General features: G+C 45.2%; 1 protein-coding gene across 1 annotated transcript in view; it reads left to right on the top strand.

The window, feature by feature from the left end:
* Positions 1-5,239: 5,239 nt before the first annotated feature.
* Positions 5,240-17,377, top strand: part of PRLHR (prolactin releasing hormone receptor) — an 85,462-nt gene continuing 73,324 nt past the window's right edge. Inside the window, exon 1 of the mRNA XM_036898971.2 lies at positions 5,240-5,352. Coding sequence (XP_036754866.2) covers positions 5,269-5,352 — 84 coding nt within the window. The 5' untranslated portion in view covers positions 5,240-5,268. The remainder of the gene's footprint in view (positions 5,353-17,377) is intronic.

The following is a 17,377-nucleotide window of genomic DNA, read 5'->3' as shown; positions in this document are numbered from 1 at the left end:
GACCACAGGGCTATCTGGACTCCACAGGGGCTGCTGTTCATCCGGTGGCCCTGGGAAGCCAGCTGATAAATCCAGGTCTCCCTGCTTCTGCCCCTGGGCTGGCACCTCCCTGGCACTGTTCGTTCCATGCACCTGGGCACAGCTGGCACCTGGCATGGTGGCACTGGGGGACCCACTTAACGTGGAGGGGTTACGCTGGAGAATGGCCTCGTCATCTGTCTCCTTCCACCTGACGAGACAGAGGAGTGTGGTCGCTGGCTCTGCGTGAGACGCTGTTGGGTTTTCTTCCTGACATTCAACACAGGGCGCTACTTAGGAGCAGGCAGGTCTCAGCGCTGCCACTTAGAGCAGTGTGACTGCGGTCCACGTGTCCCCCACCCAAACACCGGGGCCAGGATCGGGGTGGGGCTAGCAGGCCTGAGGAAAAGGAGAGCATCTATGGCTGTAGTGAGCTTAAATGACTTTCTTTAAAGGAAAGTGTTTACCACCCAGTAGTGCCGAGAAACAGCAGCAGTTAGTATCACGTGGTCCTGCCAAAGCCCAAGTTGCCTTTTGACTTGCCCATCCTCTGGATAAAATTAGATGCCTGTTTTCTTTTAACTCAACAAATAGACACTGAGCAGCCTCCATGGATTATATTAGATGAACTCCATGGTAATTTTAAGCATCTACATCTTGTTAGATCTATACCTAGCCTCTCTCCAAGGCTGCATCCCAGTGTGGAAAATCCTTGAGTAAAAACAGTAGCTTTCAAAGTTGAGTGTGTCCATTGTCACGCTGTGAGCTGAGCACCTTATATGCGTGATGGCATTTAACCCTCAAGACAGTTCCCCGAAGGAACTGCTAACATGTTAACCCCATTTCTCAGATGGGGTAAATGGGGATCAGAGAAACTCAGTAACTTACCCGAAGTCCCTCAGCTACCAGAGGGGTGAAGCTGTGGTCCAACTTGAGTCTGTCCCTAAAGGCTATGCTCTTGGTCCCCTGCCACAGTGAAGACCCCAGGGTGAGAACGATGCTCTGGGCCACCTCGGCCTTTGGGGACACTTAATGGGAACCAATCATTTATCCCCCAAATGCTGCTCAAACTGTCTCATTTGGCCACTGAAATGCTGTTAACTCTTCATGGCTACCTGGAAGTCTTGTTCAGGTCTAATCGGCCCTGCTGGGTGGTTAGAGATGTGATTAATAGAGGAGAGGGTGGGCTGGCCTGTAGCTGCTCTGTGGTCAGGAGCCTGGGTCAGGAGGGACTCCGGAGGAGCAGGAGAAGCAAGTGGCCCCAGGGCTTGGGGTGTTTGGGTCAGGAGCAGAATGGGCTGCTCAGAAGCAGGGAGGATCGGGAGTGGGCAGCAGGGAACCCGGAAGGACCTGCTGAATTCATCGAGCAGTTGGCCCCATCTCAGGCAGCCCCCACAACTACCCCAGGAAGTTAGAGCCTGGTTATTCCCAGTTTTCAGATGAGGAGCTGGGGCTCTGAGAGGTACCCAGGGTCCCACAGCTGGCAGGTAGCAGGGCTGAGGCGGCCAGATCCAAATAAGAGCCCCAGCGGAATGATTCCCTTCCTACACAGTTGTCTCTGCTGGCTCTTCCCACGGCAAGGCAGTGGAGCCCAGAACGTGGCCGGGCTTCTTCCCAAAGACCACATGGGGCTGAGACTCTACCTGCCTGGCATGCATCTACTTTTTTGGCTAAAATAGCTGTCAGAGCCTGGGACCCCTTAGGTGCAGCTGAGATACATCTGGCTACCAAAGTTCAGACGCTTACATCTGCCCGCCTCCCAACAAACCCAGGTCCGGTCACCGGCCCTCCCCTCCTCTCAGCAAGGCAGCTCTTCTCAGAGCTGGGCCCTGGGCCTCTCCTGACATTCCTTTGCTGGGGGCGTTGGCCAGCTGCCTGCCCCTCTGTCTTCTCACCGGTAAGAAGAGGGGATTCCTGAACTTTGCTGTGCAGAGCTCTCACCCAGGGGACTTGCTTCTGATTCTGTAGTTCCGGAGTGGGGCTCAGAAGCCAGCATTTCAGCCGCACACTGCAGGTGACTTGGATGCGTGTGGGGACACAGGTGGGACTGGGTCTAAGGGGCTAATTTCTTAAGACCTCTTTTAACTTTTCTCATCCAGGGCTAAAATTAGAATCCCAAATATAGCTGACTTTTTCGGTTAGTTCTGTCACTGTGCCATGGGACACTGATGGGGACACTCAGTGGACCCTACCTTCCCTCTGTAGGTTCACATACAGTGTCCTTGGCGGTAGCTGGGAGGAACTGAGCACTTCAGTGGGGGCCCAACACACAGGGTACACATTCTATTTCTTGGAATCTCCCTGAGGGTTCTCAGCTTCCCCGGACAAGAGTCCTGAGAGGACCCTGGCCAGGGTCCCTCTTCTGCAAGCCCTGTGAGCCCCTGCTGCAGCTCAGTGCGCAGCCCCCACATCTTGGTGGCTGCTCAGCCCTGGGAGCCCCTTGTCTGCTGGCCCGGTTAGGGTGGAGAGATCACCCAGCTAGCTGGAGATGGGATGGGAGGGGAGGCCTTTGGAATGGAGCTCCCCAGAGCCCTCTGTAGTCAAGGGCTTTATTAGTATAGATTAATGGGCATAAACAGGATTCTTGATTTCCTCAAAGAAATGCATTTTGAATGGTTACTCTGGCAACCAGGCCTGGTTCCATTCAGTATCCAGGGGAAGGAGATGGAGCTCAGTAGTTTCTCTGTTCTTGCCCTTGTACTTCTCAGTCTGTGAGTTTGGGGTTGGGGAGAGCAGTGAGTGACATGAAGAGGGGTGTCATTCAAGCAGCCCCGTCAGCCTCTTGGTATGAGGCCAGGCCCTGAGGGGAAATAAGGCAGGTCTGGTGGGACTCTTAGGCCCTGAGTTCTGAGCCAGTGGGCTCATCACCAGCAGCCTCGAATGCCATCAGCAGTGGTTTGGACATTGGGGAACAACATGGGGGTTGTCTACAGAGCACTGACCCAGGACGTGTCCTGCCGAGAGGATCTGAGGCTGCCTGGCATGGAGTAGGGGGCACCATCTGGGAGGCAGGATGCTGTGGGAAGAGCTGCCCTCCACCCTGCCTGTTCTTGGGGCTCCCCATTGTGACGCTCCAGAGAGGGGAGTAGAGCAGGAGCGAGGGAGCATAGACAGCATCCTGCAGATGCCACACAGGAACAGGAGCACAGGAAAGGGGACCTTGGGCAAACAGAGCCTGGGCGGGCACAAAGCCACACTACCAGCTGCTTAGAATTCTCTCTGCAGACACACTGATGACCCATAAATGAGACCAGACCAGTCACTGTGGCAGGTGGACTTTCCTTCCTCCCATGCCTGCATTGCTTGAGCACCATGCGGCACTCTCTTTGCATGCGTGATCCGTTTCATCCTCCCAGTAGCTCTGTGAGCCTCGGAGAGGTTGGCCCACAGTAGCACAGCCAGCCTCATGGTGCAAACCCCTGTGGTCAGTCTCCAGAACCCACCCATTGAGTTAGTTGTTCATTCAGCAATTCTTTGTTGAGGGTCTCTTTCGTGCCAGAGGGAGTCCTAAAGCTTCCGAGCATATGACTGGAACTCAGGCATTGGCTGTGTCCCGCCCCTCTAAGCTCATCCCTGGGGAGGCTGACAGGTTTACCATCTTTTCAGGAGTTCTGCTGGAGGTGCCTTACACACTTCTACGCCTCATTAAACAGTGGGTTGGCTCATACTGAGCATGGTTTAAGTGTGCCTTAACACCTCTGAGTTGCCACTCAGAACAGATTGTTACAGAGGGATGAACTACGTGCCGGGGAGAGCAGTGCCGCCAAAACAGGAGCCGGTAGCACGTGTGGCTATTCATTTGGAATTAAATTAAACATTCAGCTCTCAGGTGCACCAGCCGCATTTCAGGTGGTCAGTAGGCACACGTGGCTCCGTGGCTTCCATTCCTGCAGCAGGTTCTCTGGCAGCGCTGCTCCGCAGCACCAGGGCTGAGGTGAGCACACAGGGTCAGGGGCTGCCTCCAGGCCAGGTGCTGGTGGTCTCATTAGTCCTGTCTTAGGTCTGTTGTCCAGCCCCAGTCATCATCACTTCAGTTCCAGTTGGGGAATCGAAGTGGCGAGAGACTTCCTGGTCAATCTGGCTTCTCCTGGGGACCACTGTTCCATGGGGCCATTGGCTGCTAGTTCGGGTGTGAATGAAGTGGTGCTTTGATTTCCATCTGCTCTTATTTGCTCTTATTTGGAGAATGGCTCTCTGGGTGGGGGGCCCATGGGAAAGAAGAGCAGGGCAGGACCTCGGAACTCCTGGGTCCCAACTGGAATGCCATTGTCCTAGTGCCAGGACTTCCTTCCAGCTTCTAACATGGGGCAACTGACCTTGTGAGAATTCTTAAACGATGCAGCACACATGCATTCCCCAATTGAGACCTTCAGCAGGGCTGCCAACGAGTCACTAGCGACACCAGAACAACCCATAATTCCCCAGTCAGCCTGCAGCTGCCCATGCTTCTCTGGGGGACCTTCTGCATGCCCAGGGTTGGCTCTTTCCTAGGTGACTGGTGGGAGTCGGGCCTAGACATCAGAGCTGGGAGGCCTCTCAGAATCCCACTGGCTGGATAGGAGCCGCTCCTACAAGGATTTTCATTCCTTGTCTTGGGTCAGGTTCCCTAGAAGCAGGGCCTGATAGGATTCTGTGTTGCTGGGGGTGGTGTCCAGGAAAAAGCTTGCAGGGAGCAAGAGAAGCAGGATAGGGAAGGGGAAGGATCCCAGCAAAAATGTGGTTTGATGTAAGTCTGGCTTCCACTTGATCCCACAGAGCTCTGGAGTGTGTGGTCCCACAGAGTTGTCCTACCTGAGGCACTGGGGTTGGCCTTTTGTACCCATATTAGTCACTCCACTGCCCCTGCCTGGAGGGGAGCATAACTCCCAGGGCCTTATTTAGTGAGGCAGCTCCCCTCTCTGAGGGCAATTGGATGGAGCACTGTGGGGTGGGTCACCAGCCTGGGAAAGGGGATCTGGAGAGCGACACCAGCATCTATGGCACCCCCTAACCGTACATCCTGCCACAGGTATTTTGGGGAAACCCAGGAGGGGTTTCCCAGGTGATCATAATCAGACTTGACCCTGCGGGCACCAGGGAGTTTCCTGGGCATATGATGCCTCTGTGGAGTGTCATGGCCTCTATCACATAGAAGCTGTTTCTCTTTTAGGACCCGCCTGGGCCCTCCTGGTGCCTAATGGGTGCTGGGCTCTTTGAAGAAGTATGAAGAAGCATTGGTGTTTCATCTTGTCACCTGGGCCCTCAAGGAGCATGGTGTGGGCTTGCATGTTTCAGGGGCCTTCAGGAGCTGCCTGCGGCATAGCCTCTGTGGGGACCCCCTCAGTGGTCAGATGGGTGAGTAAATACATGGGTGTGTGCATGAGTATGCGCACATGTATTTCTTACATGGATACTAAGGATTATATTTTTAAGAAGAACATCTCATACAGATGGACTCCTGCCATGAGTACCCTAGGCCTGTAGTCCAAAGAACAGGCTCTCATACAGATGAGGAAACTGAAGCCCAGAGGGGGAGAGTACCTAGCCCAGGATCACACAACAGCCTAGTGACAAGATCAGGCTTCCTCATTCCTCGTCTAGAGTGGTTCTCTGGAAGTCAAGGTAGAAAATTACCTGAAGTTTGAGTTGTGACCTGGACTGGGGAAATTCCAGATTTGTTAAGGATGCAGAACATTGACACTGGAGAAAGTGGAGTAAATTGATGGGCAGCCATCAGTTTCTACTGCTCAGCAAGTAGAAGGCAGGGACACATACCAACTGTTGAAGAGATGAGGCAAGGCCCCCTGCTTACAGATCTGTGGGGGTTAAACACCATGTCTCCAGTAAGGTTGCTATATGTCTTTTATTTTTATTCAGTCTTTTGTATAGAATCATTCACATGGTTCTAAGATTTAAAAATGTGAAAACAAATTAAAAAGGAGTGAAAATTCTCAATCTTACACCTATTTCTCCTCTTGCCAGAGTCTGCCCACCTTTCCTTCATCTACTGATAACTAACAATGTTAATTAGCTTCTTCTGTCTGTCCTTTTATAGTAAGGATATGCAAATACAAGCAAATATAAATGTATATTCTAATTCATTCCCCTCTACACATTGTCCTTCACCTTGCTTGGACATTTCCTCCTTACAGTGCAAAGAGCACACCCTCATTCTTTTCACAGCTGCATAGTATTCCATTGTATAGATGCATTCAGCTGGTCCCTGTATGTGAATATTGGGTACTTCTAATCTTTGCCTGATATACACCCCCTGCAATGAAAATTCTATGTGTCTTCCATTTGTAACACCAACAGGTCTATCTCTAAGATTAATTCCCAGAAGTGAAATCAATGAATAAAATGGTATGTGCATTTAAAATTTGGCTTGCTATTGCCAAATAGCCCTCTTTAGAAGGCTCCAACTTAGACTCCTGCCTATGTGTGTCTGAGAGCCACAGTCTCACTAATAGAATATGCTACTAACTTTCTAGGTTATTTCCAATCAGATAAGCAAACTATGGTATCTCAGTATATTTTATTTTATTTTATTTTATTATTTATTATTTTTTTGAGAGGGCATCTCTCATATTTATTGATCAAATGATTGTTAACCACAATAAAATTCTGTATAGGGGACTCAATGCACAATCATTAATCAACCCCAAGCCTAATTCTCAACAGTCTCCAATCTTCTGAAGCATAACGAACAAGTTCTTACATGGTGAACAGTGCAAGGGCAGTCCTATCACAGAAACTTTCAGTTTTGATCACGCATCATGAACTATAAACAATCAGGTAAAATATGATTATTCATTTGATTTTTATACTTAATTTATATGTGAATCCCACATTTCTCCCTTATTATTATTATTATTATTATTATTTTTAAATAAAATGCTGAAGTGGTAGGTAGATGCAAGATAAAGGTAGAAAACATAGTTTAGTGCTGTAAGAGGGCAAATGTAGATGATCAGGTGTGTGCCTGTAGACTATGTGTTAATCCAAGCTACACAAGGGCAACAGAACATCCACGGATGCAGAAGATTTCTCTCAGAACAGGGGGGGTGAGGTTCTAAGCCTCACCTCTGTTGATCCCCAATTTCTCACCTGATGACCCCCCTGTGACTGTGCCTGTCTTAGGTTGTTCCTCCCTTGAGGAATCTTACCCATCTCTGGCTAACCAGTCATCTTCCGGGGCCATACAGGGAAATGTAAAGTTGGTAAGTGAGAGAGAAGAAATATTCTTTGAAAATGTTAGCTTTTTACTTCTTTGCAGATTTATGCCCTGTGGCTTCTATGCCCAGCATTTGTCTTGAGGTATCTTTACCACTTGGAAGAATTATGATACTCGGTAATTTCTATATGAGGCATGAATTCTACTGAAGGGTTGTAATTAGGAAGGAAGAAGAAAAGCTATAGAAGTAGCAGATGGAAGAAAATATGGAAAGATTGGTTATTTCTTTGACATATCTTCTTGTAGAGTAACTTAAGCATGTATAGGTTTTAAACTACTAATTAAATTGCGTACACACATTAACATAATAGGAATACAGCTACATAACAAAAGCACACCTACAATTACCAGCCATATCCAGTGAAACCAAGAAAACCAGTTGGGCACCCTAGGCATTTGTGAAAACTTATCAATGATATGATGGATATTGTCTAACTGAATTTGAATATTTTGAGAAAAATCAGACAAATTAAAACAACACATTCCTGGGAACTGTTCACATCCCATATGTTCTTTTAACAGTAGATAGTCTATAGTCGCACGATTTTGGAGCACTGCAACTTGCACTTCTCCTAATTCTTGGTTGAGTTCCAACAGTATAGATCCAGTCAAATTTGTTATTTTACTGTATGCACAGGCCAGCTTAGATGTCTCCCCCTTCATTCCAATGGCAAGTCCAGGAACTGGTGGGATGAATGCAGCTACAACTGCAACAGTGCCAGAATCTTTGTTGAAGTTTTTTGATGATCATCTTCTGGAATGACTCTTCCAGAGAGTGCTGATGGTGGAAGTTCTTCTTCATATCATATCTTAATTCATTTTCTGGGTAGCCAAATTAGGCTTTGATCCTCTGTATAAACACAAACAAACCATTTGCCCACACTTTGATATGACCTTTATACCATTGTGAAGAACTTATTGGAGATCACCACACAGGAACTGCTTTTTTTTTTTTTTAAGAGAAAGGAATATTATCAGAAAAATGTACTTCCCTAGTTGATCATCTGACACCCTTTAAATGATCAAAATTAAGGATATGTAAAGCATGCATTAATTGTTGATTTGCAGTTAGTTTTATCCTATCAGGGAGTAATCCCCCTTTTCTTTCTCTTTTTTTTTTGTTATCATTAATCTACAATTACATGAAGAATATTATGTTTACTAGGCTCTCTCCTATACCAGGTCCCCCCAACAAACCCCATTACAGTCACTGTCCATCAGCATAGCAAAATGTTGTTGAATCACTACTTGTCTTCTCTGTGTTGTACAGCCCTCCCCTTTCTCCCACCTCCCCATTATGCATGCTAATCATAATACCCCCTTTCTCCTTCCCCCCTTATCCCTCCCTACCCACCCATCTTCCCCAGTCCCTTTCCCTTTGGTACCTGTTAGTCCATTCTTGGGTTCTGTGATTCTGCTGCTGTTTTGTTCCTTCAGTTTTTCCTTTGTTCTTATACTCCACAGATGAGTGAAATCATTTGGTATTTCTCTTTCTCCGCTTGGCTTATTTCACTGAGCATAATACCCTCTAGCTCCATCCATGTTGTTACAAACGGTAGGATTTGTTTTCTACTTATGGCTGAATAATATTCCATTGTGTATATGTACCACATCTTTTTTATCCATTCATCTACTGATGGACACGTAGGTTGCTTCCAATTCTTGGCTATTGTAAATACTGCTGTGATAAACATAGGGGTGCATCTGTCTTTTTCAAACTTGAGTGCTGCATTCTTAGGGTAAATTCCTAGGAGTGGAATTCCTGGGTCAAATCGTAAGTCTATTTTGAGCATTTTGAGGAATCTCCATACTGCTTTCCACAATAGTTGAACTAATTTACATTCCCACCAGCAGTGTAGGAGGGTTCCCCTTGTTCCACAACCTCGCCAACATTTGTTGTTGTTTGTCTTTTGGATGGCAGCCATCCTTACTGGTGTGAGGTGATACCTCATTGTGGCTTTAATTTGCATTTCTCTGATGATTTGCGATGTGGAGCATCTTTTCATGTGCCTGTTGGCCATCTGGATTTCTTCTTTAGAGAGCTGTCTATTCAGCTCCTCTGCCCATTTTTTAATTGGGTTATTTGCTTTTTGTTTGTTGAGGCAGGTGAGCTCTTTATGTATTTTGGATGTCAATCCTTTATCGGATCTGTCATTTTCAAATATATTCTCCCATACTGTAGGGTTCCTTTTTGTTCTATTGATGGTGTGTTTTGCTGTACAGAAGCTTTTCAGCTTAATAAAGTCCCACTTGTTCATTTTTGCTGTTGTTTTCCTTGCCCGGGGAGATATGTTCAAGAAGAGGTCACTCATGTTTATGTCTAAGAGGTTTTTGCCTATGTTTTCTTCCAAGAGTTTAATGGTTTCGTGACTTACATTCAGGTCTTTGATCCATTTTGAGTTTACTTTTGTATATGGGGTTAGACAATGGTCCAGTTTCATTCTCCTACATGTAGCTGTCCAGTTTTGCCAGCACCATCTGTTGAAGAGACTGTCATTTCGCCATTGTATGTCCATGGCTCCTTTATCAAATATTAATTGACCATATATGTCTGGGTTAATGTCTGGATTCTCTAGTCTGTTCCATTGGTCTGTGGCTCTGTTCTTGTGCCAGTACCAAATTGTCTTGATTACTATGGCTTTATAGTAGAGCTTGAAGTTGGGGAGTGAGATCCCCCCTACTTTATTCTTCTTTCTCAGGATTGCTTTGACTATTCGGGGTCTTTGGTGTTTCCATATGAATTTTTGAACTATTTGTTCCAGTTTGTTGAAGAATGTTGCTGGTAATTTGATAGGGATTGCATCAAATCTGTATATTGCTTTGGGCAGGATGGCCATTTTGACGATATTAATTCTTCCTAGCTACGAGCATGGGATGAGTTTCCATTTATTAGTGTCCCCTTTAATTTCTCTTAAGAGTGACTTGTAGTTTTCAGGGTATAGGTCTTTCACTTCTTTGGTTAGGTTTATTCCTAGGTATTTTATTCTTTTTGATGCAATTGTGAATGGAGTTGTTTTCCTGATTTCTCTTTCTATTGGTTCATTGTTAGTGTATAGGAAAGCCACAGATTTCTGTCTGTTAATTTTGTATCCTGCAACTTTGCTGTATTCTGATATCAGTTCTAGTAGTTTTGGAGTGGAGTCTTTAGGGATTTTTATGTACAATATCATGTCATCTGCAAATAGTGGCAGTTTAACTTCTTCTTTACCAATCTGGATTCCTTGTATTTCTTTGTTTTGTCTGATTGCCGTGGCTAGGACCTCCAGTACTATGTTAAAAAACAGTGGGGAGAATGGGCATCACTGTCTTGTTCCCGATCTCAGAGGAAAAGCTTTCAGCTTCTCGCTGTTCAGTATGATGTTGGCTGTGGGTTTATCATATATCGCCTTTATTATGTTGAGGTACTTGCCCTCTATTCCCATTTTGCTGAGAGTGTTTATCATGAATGGATGTTGAATTTTGTCGAATGCTTTTTCAGCATCTATGGATATGATCATGTGGTTTTTGTCCTTCTTTTTGTTGATGTGGTGGATGATGTTGATGGATTTTCGAATGTTGTACCATCCTTGCATCCCTTGGATGAATCCCACTTGGTCATGGTGTATGATCCTTTTGATATATTTTTGAAATCGGTTTGCTAATATTTTATTGAGTATTTTTGCATCTACATTCATCAGGGATATTGGTCTGTAATTTTCTTTTTTGGTGGGGTCTTTGCCTGGTTTTGGTATTAGGGTGATGTTGGCTTCATTGAATGAGTTTGGGAGTATTCCCTCCTCTTCTATTTTTTGGAAAACTTTAAAGAGAATAGGTATTATGTCTTCTCTGTATGTCTGATAAAATTCCGAGGTAATTCTGTCTGGCCTGGGTGTTTTTTTTGTGGGTAGTTTTTTGATTACCGTTTCAATTTCTTCACTTGTAATTTGTTTGTTTAACTTTTGTGTTTCTTCCTCGGTCAGTCTTGGAAGGTTATATTTTTCTAGGAAGTTGTCCGTTTCTTCTAGGTTTTCCAGCTTGTTAGCATATAGGTTTTCATAGTAGTCTTTAATAATTCTTTGTATTTCTGTGGAGTCTGTCGTGATTTTTCCATTCTCATTTCTGATTCTGTTGATGTGTGTTGATTCTCTTTTTCTCTTAATAAGTTTGGCTAGAGGCTTATCTATTTGGTTTATTTTCTCAAAGAACCAGCTCTTGGTTTCATTGATTTTTGCTATTGTTTTATTCTCCTCAATTTTGTTTATTTCTTCTCTGATCTTTATAATGTCCCTCCTTCTGCAGACTTTAGGCCTCATTTTTTCTTCTTTTTCCAGTTTCGATAATTGTGATGTTAGTCTATTCATTTGGGATTGTTCTTCCTTCTTCAAGTGTGCCTGGATCACTATATACTTTCCTCTTAAGACTGCTTTTGCTGCGTTCCACAGAAGTTGGGGCTTTGTGTTGTTGTTGTCATTTGTTTCCATATATTCCTTGATCTCTATTTTAATATGTTCGTTGATCCATTGATTATTTAGGAGCATGTTGTTAAGCCTCCTTGTGTTTGTGAGCCTTTTTGTTTTCTTTGTAGAATTTATTTCTAGTTTTATTCCTTTGTATTCTGAAAAGTTTGTCGGTAGAATTTCAATCTTTTGGAATTTACTGTGGCTCTTTTTGTGAGCTAGTATGTGGTCTATTCTGGAGAATGTTCCATTTGCACTTGAGAAGAATGTATATCCTGTTGCTTTTGGATGTAGAGTTCTATAGATGTCTATTAGGTCCATCTGTTCTAGTGTGTTGTTCAGTGCCTCCATGTCCTTACTTATTTTCTGCCCAGTGGATCTATCCTTTGGGGTGAGTGGCGTGTTGAAGTCTCCTAAAATGAATGCATTGCATTCTATTTCCCCCTTTAGTTTTGTTAGTATTTGTTTCACATATGCTGGTGCTCCTGTGTTGGGTGCATATATATTTAGAATGGTTATATCCTCTTGTTGGACTGAGCCCTTTATCATTATGTAGTGTCCTTCTTTATCTCTTGTTACTTTCTTTGTTTTGAAGTCTATTTTGTCTGATATTAGTACTGCAACTCCTGCTTTCTTCTCTCTGTTGTTTTCCTGAAATATGTTTTTCCATCCCTTGACTTTTAGTCTGTACATGTCTTTTGGTTTGAGGTGAGTTTCTTGTAAGTAGCATATAGATGGGTCTTGCTTTTTTATCCATTCTGTAACTCTGTGTCTTTTGATTGGTGCATTAAGTCCATTTACATTTAGGGTGATTATTGAAAGATATGTACTTATTGCCATTGCAGGCTTTAGATTCGTGGTTACCAAAGGTTCAAGGTTAGCCTCTTTAGTATCTTACTGCCTAACGTAGCTCGCTTATTGAGCTGTTATATACACTGTCTGGAGATTCTTTTCTTCTCTCCCTTCTTATTCCTCCTCCTCCATTCTTTATATGTTGGTTGTTTTATTCTGTGCTCTTTCATGTTTCCTTTAACTGCTTTTAGTGGGTAGTTGATTTTATTTTTTGCCTTTAGTTAGTATTTGGTTGGTCTGCTTTCTTTGCTGTGATTTTATTTTCTTTGGTGACATCTGTTTAGTCTTAGGAGTGCTCCCGTCTAGAACAGTCCCTCTAAAATACACTGTAGAGGTGATTTGTGGGAGGCAAATTCCCTCAACTTTTGCTTGTCTGGGAATTGTTTAATCCCTCCTTTATATTTAAATGATAATCGTGCTGGATACAGTATCCTTGGTTCAAGGCCCTTCTGTTTCATTGCATTAAATATATCATGCCATTCTTTTCTGGCCTGTAAGGTTTCTGTTTAGAAGTCTGATGATAGCCTGATGGGTTTTCCTTTATAGGTGACCTTTTTCTCTCTAGCTGCCTTTAAAATTCTGTCCTTGTCCTTGATCTTTGCCATTTTCATTATTATGTGTCTTGGTGTTGCCCTCCTTGGGTCCCTTCTGTTGGGAGTTCTATGTATTTCCATGGTCTCTTCGATTATTTCCTCCCCCAGTTTGGAGAAGTTTTCAGCAGTTATTTCTTCAAAGACACTTTCTATCCCTTTTTCTCTCTCTTCTTCTTCTGGTACCCCTATAATATGGATATTGTTCCTTTAGGATTGGTCACACAGTTCTCTTAATATTGTTTCATTCCTGGAGATCCTTTTATCTCTCTCTGTGTCAGCTTCTATGCGTTCCTGTTCTCTGGTTTCTGTTCCATCAATGGCCTCTTGCATCTTATCCATTCTGCTTATAAATCCTTCCAGAGTTTCTTTCATTTCTGTAATCTCCCTCGGGACTTCATCCCTTAGCTCTTGTATGTTTCTCTGCATCTCCATCAGCATGTTTATGATTTTTATTTTGAATTATTTGTCAGGAAGACTGGTTAGGTCTGTCTCCTTCTCTGGTGTCTCTGTGATCTTTGTCTGCCTGTAGCTTTGCCTTTTCATGGTGATAGGAATAGTTTGCAGAGCTGGGATGAGTGACAGCTGGAAGGACTTCCTTTCTTGTTGGTTTGTGGCCCTCCTCTCCTGGGAGAACAGCGACCTCTAGTGGCTTGTGCTGGGCAGCTGCGTGCAGACAGGGCTTCTGCTTCCTGCCTGGCTGCTATGGAGTTAATCTCCGCTGTTGCTGTGGGCGTGGCCTGCCTCAGGCTGCTGCTCCAATATGGTGAAGCCGTGTTGGCAGGGGGGAGCGACTGGGAGGCTCTTTATCTCCGTGAGGGGCTTCTGTGCTCCCTGCTGCCCAGGTGGTTGAGTGCCCAGAGTTCCCCAGATTCCCTGATGCTGGACTAAGTGTCCCAGGATGCTTCCATCCGGTTTTGGGGTCCCTGTCCCTTTAAGACTTTCAGAAAGCACTCACTTTTCTTTGTTCCCAGGGCGCCGGCCTCAGGGACCTGCTCACAGGTCTCACTGTCCTGTTTCCCTAGTATCCAGCACCCCACGCATGCACTGTGTCTGCGCTCTGGTCCGGATGGCTGGGGCTGGGTGTTCGGCAGTCCTGGGCTCCGTCTCCCTCCCGCTCTGCCTCCTCTTCTCCTGCCGGGAGCTGGGGGGAGGGGCGCTTGGGTCCTGCGGGTCTGGGGCTTGTATCTTACCCCCTTCGCGAGGTGCTGGGTACTCGCAGGTGTGGATGTGGTCTGGATGTTGTCCTGTGTCTTCTGGTCTCCTAGGAAGAGTTGTCTTTGTTATATTTTCATAAATATATGTGGTTTTGGGAGGAGATTTCTGCTGCTCTACTCATGCCATCTTGGCTCCACCTCAGTATATTTTAATTTGCTTTTCTCTAAGGTTGATGGAAGTGAGCACCTTTTCACCTGTTTAGGAGACATTTATGTTTTCTTCATTTAACTAGCCCTGTCTTTTTCATGGTACTGGATTAAGGTTCCCTTTCTTCTTTTTATTTGGAAGAAAATACAGGAAATTATAGAGAAAAGTTCAGTCAAGGCTCTAGGGCAGTGCTGTCCAGTAGAACTTTATGTGAAGATGGGAGTTTTCTACATCTGCACTGTCCAACATGGTGACCACTGGCCATGTGTAGCTTTTGAGCCCTTGAAATGTGGTTAGTGCAACTGAAGAACAGAATTTTTATTTAATTTTAGTGAATTTTAATATACAAGTCAATAGCCACATGTGGCTAGTGGCTACTGTATTGGACAGCACAGCACTAGAAGCAATAAAACTACTTATAGCTGGAGGGTCCTGTGCTCTGGGAGACTGAACCATTCTTAATATTTCAAGACCCTGTTGGACACAACTTGATTGTACCCAGTAAGGCTGAGGTCCTATCAGTTCAGTGGCTTTGCACAGAATGGTAGGGGGCAATGGAGTTAGTAGCCAGGGTTCAAATTCAGGCCCCACTACTTCCTACCTATGTAACTTGGACATTTGCTTGGCCACTCTGACCAGATTTCCTCATGTTTAAAGGGGGAGTGTTACTACCATCCAAAGTGTTGTTTTGAGAATTAAAATAAATAAGTTGGCAAAGTGCTCTTGAACTCTGGAAGGGGCCAGGCCCATAGGAAGCACAGACAAACCTTTCCAGGCTTGTCCTGACAACAGTTTAGCTAACAGGACTCTCAGGGCTCCAGGCACCTTGTGGCTATTCCGATCCTTACTCCTCCCTACAACCCGAAGGCTTAGCTATTGTCCTTGGCCCCACGCGGCAGGTAGGCACAAAGAGAAATAGGCACGCAACTCCCTCCCACTCCCAGCAGCCTTTCTCTCGCCCTGGCTGCCCTCTGATCTTTGTCCAGACAGGGCCCTCCTCTCCAGACCTGCTCATGGACCTGAGAGTAGGTGAAGAAGTGAGTGGTCAGTGAGGGCTGGTCCCGCCTATGTCCCCACTGCTGCTGACCACACTCCTGGTTGGGTACATTAGCCTGCAGTGTGCAGGACAGCTTCTCAGACTGTTAACCTCCAGTAAGTAACCCCATGAAAAATGGTGAGGAAGGACGCTTGCTAATGGGTTGTTTTGTAAGGGATACATCTCCCTGGCTGATGGCTTGTTGTGACAGTCAGCAGCAGGTGACAGAAATCAGGTGCCACTGAGAGCATCTGCCACAGCTTGTAGTTCCTCCGTCCTTAGGAGAGTGAAAAGGGAGGGAGAGGATGGAGAAATAAATAAACAAGTGCCTCCAGATAAGCCTTGGAGGCCACAGGGCTGTGGAGCACTGAGGGCCCTGGCTGCATATTCGCATTGTTGAGGGAGCTTGACACGGGGCGCCTGGACCTCAGCCAGCCCTGGAGATCAGACCTTCTGGGGCTAGCACCAGGGCACGGATCACTTTTAAAAGCTCCTCAGGTGATCCTTTTTCCTTCCCTCCCCTGCTCCCCGCATTATTGAGATATAATTAACATATAACACCGTGTAAGTTTCAGGAGTACAGTGTGATGATTTGGTACATGTACCTATTACAAAGTGATTACACAGTAAGATCTGTAACACATCCATCACCCACATAGGTACCATCTGTTGTTGTGGAGGTGAGGACACTCAAGACCTTGTTAACTACAGTCACCATGCCACACACTAGATCCCCTTTCCCCCACCCCTACAAGCCTCTGGCATCCACCACTCTGCACTCTCAGTTTCTATGAATTTGGCTTTTTTAGAACCCACATGTAAGTGTCATGCAGTGTCTTTCTCTGTCTGACTTACTTCACTTAGCATAATACCTTCAGGTTTTATACATGTTGTTACAAAAGCAGGATTTCCTGCATTTTTATGGCTGAATAATATTTCATTCTATCTATATATGTATGCACGTATGTGTTTGTACATATGTCACATTTTCTTTATTCATTCATCCATCAGCGGACACTCAGATTGTTTCCATGTCTTGGCTATTGTGAATAATGCTGAGGGAACATGGGGATGCAGATGTTTCTTTGAGGTCATGGTTTCACGATTCTTATGTGTAGTCAAGGCTGAAAACCATTGCTGTAAATTAGCACTTCTCAAACTTGAAGAGCAGTTGGAATACCCTGGAGATTTTGTTTAAAATGCTGATCCTGAGTCAGTGAGTCTGGAGGGGCACTAGAATGCAATTCTAAGAAAACTCACCAATCAATTTGCCAAATGACCAATTTGTCTGCATAATCAGAGTTCCTGTTTGTTTTGGCAACAGGAACTTAGTAATGTATTAGAGGAAAGCTCACTTTTGCTTAAGACAATTCATCAGCAGAAAACCAATTACCAGCATTTCATTTGAGAATTTTAGCATTTATGTTAATTTTCCATGTAAGATATTTTTAATTCCTTTGGATGATTTTATATTTGGCAAAATGATTCTCAGTAAATGGACTGCTTTTGATGTCCACAGTGGAGTCTCTTGCCAGCCCTGGAGAGACGAACCATATAGTAGGTCTTTGGGTGAGCTCCCTGACTGTCCCAGAGACCCCCAAATTTATCAGGCTCTGCCTTCACTTCTTATTTATTTGGAGGTTCTGATGCTAAAATTGTTTGAAAACTAGATCTTTTTATCTAAAAGCTGCTGCATTGGCAGTTGAGAAACACAAGGTTCAGAGAAGTTAAGCAACTTGCCCAAGGCTGCACAGCCAGGCTATCAGACCAGGAGATGCTGTGGGCTCTGTATGGTCAGCTAGCCAGCAGACCCCTGCCTGTGGCTCAGCAGCCCCTGATGCCCTGGAATCTCCTTCCTGGGGAGATC

Source organism: Manis pentadactyla, chromosome 8 (genome assembly GCF_030020395.1).
Source record: "Manis pentadactyla isolate mManPen7 chromosome 8, mManPen7.hap1, whole genome shotgun sequence".
NCBI lineage: Eukaryota > Metazoa > Chordata > Mammalia > Pholidota > Manidae > Manis > Manis pentadactyla.
The sequence above is the reverse complement of the archived record's forward strand: the minus strand, read 5'-3'. Positions and strand labels throughout refer to the sequence as shown.